This window comes from Eleutherodactylus coqui, chromosome 6, assembly GCF_035609145.1.
Source record: "Eleutherodactylus coqui strain aEleCoq1 chromosome 6, aEleCoq1.hap1, whole genome shotgun sequence".
NCBI lineage: Eukaryota > Metazoa > Chordata > Amphibia > Anura > Eleutherodactylidae > Eleutherodactylus > Eleutherodactylus coqui.
Window position 1 is genome coordinate 150,463,186 of NC_089842.1, and position 11,600 is coordinate 150,474,785.

The 11,600-nt window shown below is 44.9% G+C and overlaps 1 protein-coding gene across 7 annotated transcripts in view; it reads left to right on the forward strand.

Moving 5' to 3' along the window:
* Window positions 1-11,600, forward strand: part of EVL (Enah/Vasp-like) — a 136,249-nt gene extending 124,649 nt beyond the window's left edge. For 5 of the 7 annotated variants that reach the window (XM_066607970.1, XM_066607967.1, XM_066607973.1 and 2 more), the window contains 5 exons: window positions 547-613; window positions 703-765; window positions 8,236-8,302; window positions 9,345-9,402; window positions 10,988-11,600. In XM_066607970.1, coding sequence (XP_066464067.1) covers window positions 547-613; window positions 703-765; window positions 8,236-8,302; window positions 9,345-9,402; window positions 10,988-11,025 — 293 coding nt within the window. In that variant the 3' untranslated portion in view covers window positions 11,026-11,600. The remainder of the gene's footprint in view (window positions 1-546; window positions 614-702; window positions 766-8,235; window positions 8,303-9,344; window positions 9,403-10,987) is intronic. The other 2 variants (XM_066607972.1, XM_066607974.1) reach the window with 1 other exon arrangement.

An 11,600-nucleotide genomic window follows, 5' to 3' on the forward strand; every position in this document is an offset into this window, starting at 1 on the left:
AGTCACAAGCTGCTGCAGCCTGTGTGCACTTGAGTGCTGAGGTCTGTGATTGGCTGCAGCTTATAAATAAACACTGGGCACTGAGAATAAAACTGCTGCACTGAAGATGCTTGGAGCAGGGAGAAGTGAGCATATTACTGTTATGTTATAGCAGAGGGGACATGTTTTTTAAGATAATACTCTGTTTTGGACAACTCCTTAAAGGAGTTAAAATGTTGACTTCCTGCAGTCACCACCAGAGGGAGCTTACTGCATACTGTGTATACATTAAACTCAATTATAAAACAGTATGCACTTAGCTCGCTGTAGTAGTGGCTAGAGGAATTTTATCATGTACTTATGTTTATATGCTGAAGATTTGGAGTTATGTATTAGAAAGGTAAAGCTCCGCCTGTTCTAAAGATATATTAGGAAATGAACAGAATCCTGGAACTATAAATGATATGGAGTTAAAAGATGGATATTCACCTCAAGGCCTCCACTATATGAAAAGCATTATTCTATCAATGCCAGTTTAGGTTATTTAATAATGTGATCTTATTACAGACTTGGGTAAAAAACCATGGGAGAGAAGTAATTCAGTGGAAAAGCCTGTGCCCTCATTACTGTCCAGGTGAGTGGCCACCCCAACTGTGGACTTACTGCATGAAATAAATCTTCTAGTGTGCTCTATTCATGTGCTATCTCATTCCATTGCCATAGAACCCCACCAGTGGTGAAGAGTCCTGAAGCTAAGAGCCCCATACAATCTCAGCCACCCTCTAGGTACCAAAGCAAACTGCAGCTCTTTGACTGTATCATCTTGTGCTGTGCCAACCTCATCTCCACGTGTCCCGTGCTGCATACGTCAGTGTAGTTGTCGGTGTTGTAGCATCATCACATTCTTTTTCCATGTACCCATTGCCTGAACATAGTTGAGTAGTCAACTTTAAGTATTTTTTCACCATCTAACACGAGTTTATGTATAGAAATACGGGCTGTAACCAAGAATCAAGTTACAAAACTTTTTAGATAGAAGATATAATATAATTACTGTAGGAGAAAGTTTCAGTTCCTCATCATTTTAAGGGGGTTTCTGGGACTTAAAACAACAATGGACACTCTTAAAACAGTGTCAAATGAAGAACAAATGTTTATTCACCTGTTCCAGTTCGTCAGAACTCGGAGAAACCTGCGGGTAGTCATGTTCATTGTGCATGTGACCTGTCAGCCAACTACAGGTATCAGCAGTGATTCTTCTATGATCATGGAAGCCTGTGATTGGCTGAGCGGTAACATGAATATTGTGTGACACGTGAATGCCCTCCAGCTCCTTATGAGTTCCGAGTGGCGAAAGCCACTAGAGTAGACAAGTATCCTTTTTTTTTTTTTTTTTTCTTTGCCCCCTCCTCCCTTTTTCTCTGCCATTCCAAGCCTGTAATTTTTTTTTTAAGTCCTGGACTTCTTTATGACTACTTTCACATGGGCCAGGGTGAACTCACAGGGCGCACCAGAACTCACAGATTATTCTACCGCTGCAGAATTCCATAACGAAATCCACAGGTCTAACTGCAGATTTTGCTGTGGATTTGCAGACAAATGGAAGTTATTTTCAATACCGCATAAATATCTGCAGGTAGACCTGCAGGTTTTGATGCAGAATTTTCCGCGGCTTGGTGTGCATTAGAGATGAGCGAGTATACTCGCTAAGGCATATTACTCGAGCGAGTAGTGCCTTAGCCGAGTATCTCCCCGCTCGTCTCTAAAGATTCGGGGGCCAGCGGGGGGCAGGGAGGAACGGAGGGGAGATCTCTCTCCCTCTCTCCCCCCCCCCCCCCCCCCGCTCCCCGCCGCAACTCACCTGTCACCCGCACCGGCCCCCCGAATCTTTAAAGACGAGCGGGGAGATACTCGGCTAAGGCACTTCTCGCTCGAGTAATGTGCCTTAGCGAGTATACTCGCTCATCTCTAGTGTGCATCCTAAGGGCTTAGTCACACGGGCGCATCCAATGCGCCTGTCTTCCTGCAGGATAAGACGGCCGCACTGCAGGTACGGACGATTCTCCGCACCGCCGGCAGAAAGAACACATGACCGGCTCTATTGACGGTCACGTGTTCTTTCTTCCGGCGCTACGGAGAGTCGTCCGCACTGCAGGTGCGGCCGTCTTTTTCGTGCAGGAAGACAGGCGCATCCGGGTGCCGTGTGACTAAGCCCTAAGAGCTAGTTTTGCCCATATGAAAGCACCCAGTACTAGTACTCCTGTGATTTTTTTTTTTTTATTGCATTGCTTTTAAACTGCTGAAGGAGTCATAAAGGACTTCCATAAGATCACTTCCATAAGATCAATAGAAAATGTCCTTTTTAAATACAGAGGTCAACAACCCATCCTGATCTTGTTCTGCTCGTATAGCTGCATGTTCCTACAATATATCCCCCTTGGTGTACGTTCACACTCTGTGGATTTGTTGCGGAATTTCAAATGTCAACTGCATACCAAAACTTTGCAACAATGTACAGTATAATGTGAGTGAATGAGGTCGGAACAAACTCCATTCACTCACAACACAAAAAATCCATAGCGGAAATAGTCATTCTGTGAATCTGGAACTGTAATGGATTTTCACTGCAGATTTCCTTAATTGCAGTGAATTCCACGGGGAAAAAGGTCCACGGATTTAGTGCGGATTTACTATCATATCCTAAGAATAAGTCTTCAAACTGGAGCACAGCTTTGCTTAGACTTGATGCATGGTAACAGTAACCCAGATGTGTGAGCAGGACTAGGTCAAAGGGATACTGTTCTCAGATTCATGCTGCCCAAACCGGGGCAGAGAAGCTTATTACCCCCCGTGGGTGCCTTATTCTGAAATGTTGTAGTGTTTCAGAATCAATGCACTTTGAAGTTTGTCTCGGAGTCATGGGGTGCAGCTATCCTGACCTCTCCCTGCCCGCTGCATTCAGACTGACAGCTTCTTTCTTTGCTTGTGCATTAGGAGAGAGCTGTCAGTCTGCATGCAGCAGACGGGGAGAGGTCAGGATAGCTGCGCCCCCATGACTCTGAGCCAAACTTCAAAGTGCATTTATTCTGAAACACTGCAACATTTCAGAATAAGGCACCCACGGGGGGCAATAGGCTTCTCTGCCCCGGGTACATGCTGCAACGGGTTCTGTCAGCATGAATCTGATGACCTAATCCCTTTAAGAAGAGTTTTCAGCCTCAACATAACAATAAAATTTTCTACTCACTAATAGTATGCAGAAATATTAAAATGGTGAGGAATTGAAAAATCAAATATATTATGTAGTTCCAGAACTCTCTGTAGAATGGTTAGGCTTACTTGAGACTAGATGAAACCCTTCATGTATGTGGGTGTTACTGGTTCCTCTGTGCTCTCAGAAAGATGTACACAGATAATTATTGCCTCAGATCAAACGCTGGCTGCTTTCACTGCGAACAGACGCTAGAGCCCTTTAAATCATGTCCTAGTTTTATCATCATGTACAGTGATTATATTGTCCCCGGATGCCTCATAAAAAATGGATGCTGCAGCATTGCATTTCAGTGTAGCTCTTTTTTAATAAGTAAAATCTACATAATACACTGACATACCAAAAGTCATGGGATAGCAGTAGAAAAAGTGATTATGGTGATTATGAAGTAGTGTTACATTAGGTAATGACTTGGGAACACCCACACCTATGTAGTGTAATGAGATGTTATCTTGTAAGTGAGGTTGAACACCGGCCAGTGTGCTCATGGCAAGGCGATGGGAATTACCGGAGATCGAAGGAGGCATAATAGTGGGTGCCAGATGAATGAGACATTACATTTCCAAAGTCATGTGGGCATTTAACATTCCTTGATCCATAGTGTCACATGTGCACCACAAATACATCATAGACAGCATTATCAACCACAGTGAATGCTGAGGGGTACTTAATGATCACAACTGGTTGCGTCTGGCTAGAACTGTCCATGCAAACAGACAAGCCACTCCAGCAGAACTCGCATCCAGCTTCAATGCAGGAGGCCCCACATACATACACCGCAGATCAGTGCTTTTAGCTTCCATTTGATATGGGAGCAGAAGACACTCCAGGGTTCCTCTGTTACACAGCATCTCACCACGGCTTGTGAGGTTGCTAACTGGACACCAGAGGACTGGCAATATGTAGCATGGTCTAATGATTCAGGGTACCAGTTGTGTTGGGCTGATGGTCGGGTTAGTGTGTGGTGCAGACCCTATGAAGTCATGGACACCAGTTGTTAACAAGGCAATGTGTAGGCTGGTGGTGGTGCCATACTGGTGTGGGGTGTGTTCTCATGTCATGGGTTGAGTCCACTGGCTATCTAAATAAGTCATTGACCAGGGACCACTAGGTTTCACTGCTTGATGACCATTTGTAGCTCTTCATGGACTTCATGTACCACCACAACGATTAATACTCCAGCAGGATAATGCACTGTGCCATGAGGTCTAAGTTGTCCAGAATTGGTTCTAGGAGCATTATGGAGAGTTCCTATAAATGGTGTGGCCTGCATTTTTGCCTGACATGAGCCCAACTCAGCATTTATGGGATGTGGTGGAGAGATCAATTCGCACCCGAGATCCTGCACTTACAAATACTATTCAGCTGTGGGTTGCTATCCAGGCGGCATGGCTCAACATCCCTCCTGAAAACACGTGATATTACCGTAGTTCCTGTCCCATGACTTTTGGCATGTCCATGTATATTGTTTAAACTTGCTTTAGGGTGCGGGCAGACGAGTGCATAAACGGCGCGTTTTTGCGACCAAACGTATATACGTGACCATCTGAGGCAATGGTTTCGAATGTATTCGTTCACATGGGCGATTTTACGGCGCGTAAAAACGGCAATTCGAAAAAAAACGGAACATATGCGACCGAAATACGCGCCAACGCATATTCGATCGCCGAAAAGACCGTTTGCAAAGTAGGAACAAACGAAAATACGCTTTCTAGCTCTGGTCGTGATCGGTGAAAAACGATCGCTCGGGCGATTATACGTTGCGCTCGTGCGAACGTAAATACGCCTACGCTCGTCTGCCCGCACCCTTACTCATCATCTACTGATCTTCAGATACATGAGGCTTTATACTCCAGTCACATCCAAAGCTATGCATTGTTTTCTATTATGTTACTGGCTCTCACAGCTCACATGCTCTGGTGTGGTACATTAGTACTGTACAGTACTAGTGAGCGAATGCATCTCCCAGGATTCAGTGCAGTGTATTTTGGGATCTCTGGTTATCTTTCAGGGTGCTATCTGTCAGATTCAAAAAAGCAAATAGAATTTTTAATGCAGCTCTCAAGGTAACTGGAATAGAAACAATGTCACACAGCTAGTATTAGATTTACACTATAACTTTAGACTGTAAACTAATTTCTTGTTTCGTAATGAGTCCTCAGTGTTTCAGCTTTTGCAGCTTCTTCAGTTCTTCATTGCTTTGGGCAGCTAGTGCAGTTGCCCCTTTGTACTTCATTGGCTTGGGCAGCTATTGCAGGTTTCCCTCTGTACTTAATTGCCCTGGCCAGAGATTGCAGTCGCCCCTCTGTACTTCATTGCCCTGGCCAGCTACTGCAGGTGCCCCTCTGTACTTCGTTGCCCTGGCCAGCTACTGCAGGTGCCCCTCTGTACTTTGTTGCCCTGGCCAGCTACTGCAGGTGCCCCTCTGTACTTTGTTGCCCTGGCCAGCTACTGCAGGTGCCCCTCTGTACTTTGTTGCCCTGGCCAGCTATTGCAGGTGCCCCTCTGTACTTCATTGCCCTGGCCAGCTACTGCAGGTGCCCCTCTGTACTTCATTGCCCTGGCCAGCTATTGCAGGTGCCCCTCTGTACTTCACTGCCTTGGACAGCTATTGCAGTTGCCCCTCTGTACTTCATTGCCTTGGGCAGCTATTGCAGGTGCCCCTCTGTACTTAATTGCCCTGGCCAGCTATTGCAGATGCCCCTCTGTACTTCATTGCCTTGGGCAGCTTTTGCATGTGCTCTGATACAGTATTCACAGGTAAGGCTGCATTCTCGTGCAGCAATAGCCGTTTGCAGCTGAGACTCTACCCAGTCACGGTAGCCAATAGCCAAGTGATCTTGCCGATAAGGTCTCATCAGCAATGATATGTGAGAATGCAGCCTTCATGGAGAAATTGCTAATCATGAGATGTCACCAACTGCTTAGTGCGGCTCACTGAAATAATGTGCAACCCCACAAAACATGGCAATTGATCAGAATTGGCCACAGTTTGTAGCACCTCTGGTGTTGTCATGGACCTACTGAACTGTATTTTTGCCGGACCAGATATAGTTGCCTGGGCTTTGAGCCATCAGTGACAGCAACTCAGCAAAACATTTGATACTTGATATCCAGGATGTTCAAGGTCTGTATAGTGTCCTTGTAATATCCACTTAGTGTGCACATAACAATGGCAAAGAGCGTCTAAAGAAAAAAAAAAGTCCATATAATCCTACCATAAGGTGTCCAAAGAATACAAGTAAACATGTCCATGTAATACTTCCATACATTGTACACACAACAATGCCATAGATATTCCTATCTCCACACGGGTGGATATATTATTACTATACAGTGTCCATGTAGTACTAAAATAATGACATTTTAAGCAGATGATCACAATAAGTAGTCTATTGGCAGAGTAGAGAGTGTTTTATGCCTCAGATTCCTAGAAATGCCTAAGTCGGGGCTCTTTCCTACGAGCGTATATTGGCCCGCCGTTTTCACAGCCGACCGATATACGATGTTATCTGATGCATTGGATTCCAATGCATCAGGTCACATGGCTGTATTCCTGAGATGTACAAGCGCCTGGCCAAGCCAATATATTGCTGGACGTTTTTACGTCGGGCCCAAAAGATAGTCCTGGAACTATCTTTTGGGCCAGAATACGTCTGCCGCTGCATGGGCTCCTATGGGAACCAATGGCAGGGGCCGGAGGTGGGAGGGAGTTTAGCAGTGTGGCTGCTAAACTCCCTCCCTCTGCTCTCCTCCCTGCTCGTTCTTTGCAATGGTCCCACAATCTTTACAATGCTCTGGCCCTCTCCCTGCCCCTTGTCCATAGCATCAATGGAAGGAGGCGGGCCAGTGCTTAGCCCCGCCCCTCCTATTGCAAAGAACGAGCAGGGAGGAGAGCAGAGGTCAGCTTGCGATGGCAAGGGAGGGGAAAGGGGCGAGGGCATGGTGACCTTGGCGCATATGCGCCAGGGCCTATGCCGTGTAAACAAGCGCACAAACGTTAGATTTGTGCGCCCGCTCACTAGCTTCTACGCCCCAGATGATAGCGTATATCAGCCGGCCATGAAAACGCCTGCCGATATATACGCTTGTGGGTATAAAGCCTCAGAATGTATTCAGGTGGTGGAGGCCATGGGACAATTACCCGCTTTTGTCTTTAGATGTCAAGTGTTTAGGGTCATTATGCCAATTTTTCAGCTTTCAGCATTGCACCATATTCTTGAATACCAGCTGGGCACTGGATAAAGAAATGTCCTCTGCTTCACTACCTGTATGGTATACACTATACTTATTTTAGGTTCATATTTGGTCAATGTTCTGCAGACCATAACACAGACCTAATGTAAATCTCTGCATCTATTCACCGCCATTTTTTAAAAAACACACCGTTCTCTTTTTTTCAGTTTTTCTCTCCATATTGCTATTATTTTCCATTTGGTAAATATGGATCAGTATTTGTCCAGTAAAAAATAAAATATATAGTGGAAGAAAACTGATCAAATACTGCTGACATGCGATTATGACAACTGTAACTAGTCCATCATCCGGATCCGTATTATAGACCTTTTACAATACACTCATCTGAAACAGGCCTAGAGCAGGACTTGGTTGTACAATGTCACCATGTGATCTCATACTGGATCTGCTTAGATCACAGTTCTAATTGACGCCTATGGAAAAGGTTCTACGTCTCTCTGCTGCAATTTGTTCTCATTGTATAATGAAACTCTGTGGGGAAACCGTGAACCTAAAATGTACAGAGACCATTAAAGGGGTAGTCAACAATATGAAAATATGATTGCTTTCTTAAAGAAACAGTGCCACATCTAACCACAGGATGTGACTGGTATTGCAGTTGAGCCTCATTCACTTCAGTTCTCGAATTGGGTTCACTGTAGAGTAATTTGTCTGGACCGCTGGACCACGTAATGAGAACAAACATGTTGAGAATTCTGGTGATTCTAACTGTGTTACATTTTGAGCAGGATGAAGCCTGTAAACAGCAGTAATGACGTATCAACGGACGCCTTAGATTTTGACCGAATGAAGCAAGTGAGTACACAGCAATGGTCGACCACGGTCACTCTGTGTTGTCTATTCCTCATCGTTTTTTAAGATCTCCTAACGTCAGCATATGGAAACATTCTTATTTACATCCACAAGTTGAAAACCTCTACAGACCTTATACTTCACACTGCTGAGGGTCTGTTACAATTGTATCCAGTCTTTGGGTTAAAATACATCAACAGCACAGCCTAAATTTCTCTCATGTCCGGAAAGTCTTCTACAATGTATCAGAACATGGAAAATGTATCAGTCTGGAGTCGAGGCTGTTTAGCTCCCAGAGGATTTTCTAGACTGGACACAAGGTAGCAAGGGCACAGTTGTGAGAAGGTTTAGGTCTACACAGCTTTTCATCCTTTGAATGTCCACATAAAGGTGTCCATTCACAGATGAAGTGTTGCACTACTTTTGTAAGACTAGAGCCCCCTATAATATGCATATACTGTTTTGTGATATTTTAGTTAAATCTTAAAGGGACCTCCTAGTCCCAGGACTGAGGGTACAGGGTGGGAGTAATATTACCTGGTGCCCGCCTTTCTCACAGATCAGTCGGTTCCTGGGGAACTTTCTTGGTCTTCTAAAGTGGCTGCAGCACTTCTCTAACTCCCCAAAGCCGAGTGTACTTTGGTAGCCTCACGCTACATGCTGCTCTGATTGACCAGCGCTGCGCTGACCAATCCAAAAGCTGAGGGAAGTACTTCAGATTCCCAGTACACAGTGTGCATCAGATAGTGGGAGGAGAACTGCAGTCATCTTGGAGGACCGAAGAGGAGTCTCAGGAATCGGTGGATCTGTGCTAAAGATGGCATCAGGTAATGTTACTCCCATATAATAATAAACCTGTAGGGGGTAAAAGTAAGCTACTTGATCCTGGGAGATCACATCTCAGTCTATGTTTTTTATATACAGTATGCTTCTATTTAATAGAATTGGATTCCCTTGGGGACAGTTTCCTTACCTTTTTCCTTATTAGTTTCAGTCCGGCTTCTTTGCTTTATTTATTTGTTTCATATTTCTATTTTATCTTCAGGAAATACTAGAGGAAGTTGTTAGAGAGTTACATAAAGTCAAAGAGGAGATTATTGATGGTAAGTAATGCCTTAGATTATTGCATGTTGACCCTGACATGGCTGCAGGCAATACAACCCTATCTTAAGCAGCCTGACATCATTTCTGGTCCCTCCTTCCTAAAAAAAAAGGCTTGTAGCAGCTTTAGGGCTTATTCACACAAGCGTATATCGGCCGCCCGATATACGTTACCATCTGATGCATTAGATTCCAATACATCAGATCACACAGGCGTATTCTCGCGGCATAAAAGTGCCTGGGATGGGTGCTTTTAGGCTTGGCAGGAAGGATAGTCCTGGAACTATCTTCCTGGCCAGACTACTATGGAAGCCAATGACAGTGGCCGGAGAAGGCAGGCGGGAGGGAGTTTATCAGCGTGACTGCTAAACTCCCTCCCCCTTCTCTCCTACCCTCCGGCTGTTTGAAATAGGAGGGGGTGGAGCTAAGTGCTGTCCCGCCCCCTCCCATTGCTGGCTGCAGGGAGGGGGCTTAGCTCCGCCCCCTCCTATTGCAAACAGCCAGAGAGAGGAGATGAGCCGGCGACGGGAAGGCAGAGAGAGCTAGGCTCTCTCTCCCTGCCCAATGGCATATATGCCGAGCCCGTGTATCTCATAGTAGCGTATATCGGCCAGCCATGAAAACGCTGGCCGATTTACGCTCATGTGAATAAGCCCTTAGACTTACTTTAAATTGAAGGATAAACTAACAAAATAAAAGAAGTATACTGTACATTGCTGAAGAGTATTTGCCCCTCATCAGTGTGCAGTAGGAGTCTGACTTTGCCATCTTCCGATAGGTGGCACTGTGGAGGTATCATTCCATCTCCTTTATTTGGATATTAGCCAGAGGAGCATGAATGGTCTTTTGAGTTTCCTTACTCACCATCTAGGTGCTCTCCCTAAGGAAAAAAGATAGCGTTTCTGATGTCCGTCCCAGGCCTCTCACTAGCAAAGCCAGACTCCTACTGTACACTGATGAAGGGAAAATACCCTGAAACAACTGTGTGTACATGGAGTCTGGTTTTGCTTTTAAGTCCAAGTCATTGTTACAAGGCTTGTATAAAGAGTCTAGCTTTGGGTTGAAGGAATGCTGCCTTCCAGTAGGTGGCACTGTGGAGGTATTATTCCATCTCCCTTATTTGCATGCTGTTAAGTGAAACATACCCTTACAGAATGATGTAGTCTTACCATAGATTGACATTACTTTTGTACTGCTGGAGCAAAGATAAGCAGTAGAGATGAGCAAGCATACTCGCTAAGGGCAATTACTCGATCGAGCATTGCCCTTAGCGAGTACCTGCCTGCTCGGAAAAAAAGGTTCGGCTGCTGGCTGCGGGCGGGGAGCAGCGGGGAGGAACAGAGGGCAGATCTCTCTCTCTCTCTCTCCCTCTCTCTCCCCCGGCTCACTGCCGCAACTCACCTCTCACCCGCGCCGGCAGCCGAACCTTTTCTCCCGAGCGGGCAGGTACTCGCTAAGGGCAATGCTCGATCGAGTAATTGTCCTTAGCGAGTATGCTCGCTCATCTCTAATAAGCAGCCTTTACACTGATCTGTTTTTACTCTCTAAACGACACTAATTAGCCTATGTTTGTGTCCTGTTTTTCAGCTATCAGGCAGGAACTGAGCAGAATTAGTACAACATAATGGAATGAGTCGTCCAGTCCGGGAATGTACAGTGGAGTCCAAGCAGGGCTGATGATTTGCGTGTTGAGATGGTCACTGAATAAAGGGGACTGCACCTGCACTCTGTTCCTATCCCTGTAGCAGACACACTTTGAAGCTTGCAGCCTTGGATTTTGCTTTAAGTCTTACCATGAAAGAAAATTATTCAAACATTTTACATTTCTGGATTTTATTTTTAGACTTCATCTGACTTTGCACACCAAGATTCGTCAGCCTTTTTGTATGATATATTTGCTTATTTAAATGTATTATTTTTCATTTAGTAGTAGTTACGGAAAAAAAAAAGAGAAACGTGAGCTATTTGCTTTATTAGGATGACTTCAGAGTAATATAACTGGTAGTCTGCAGTGTTAGGACCCTTTCTTGCCAACGGAATTTTATTGCAGAATCACGAAAGAACCAGACACTTTCCAAAAATCGTATGGTGACAACATTAAACAAAGAAATAAATTCCACTTCATCACAATATTACAATGGTACATCAGTGCACCACAGTAGCTGTATTCATATTGGTAATAAATTGTTTATTGTCCAGA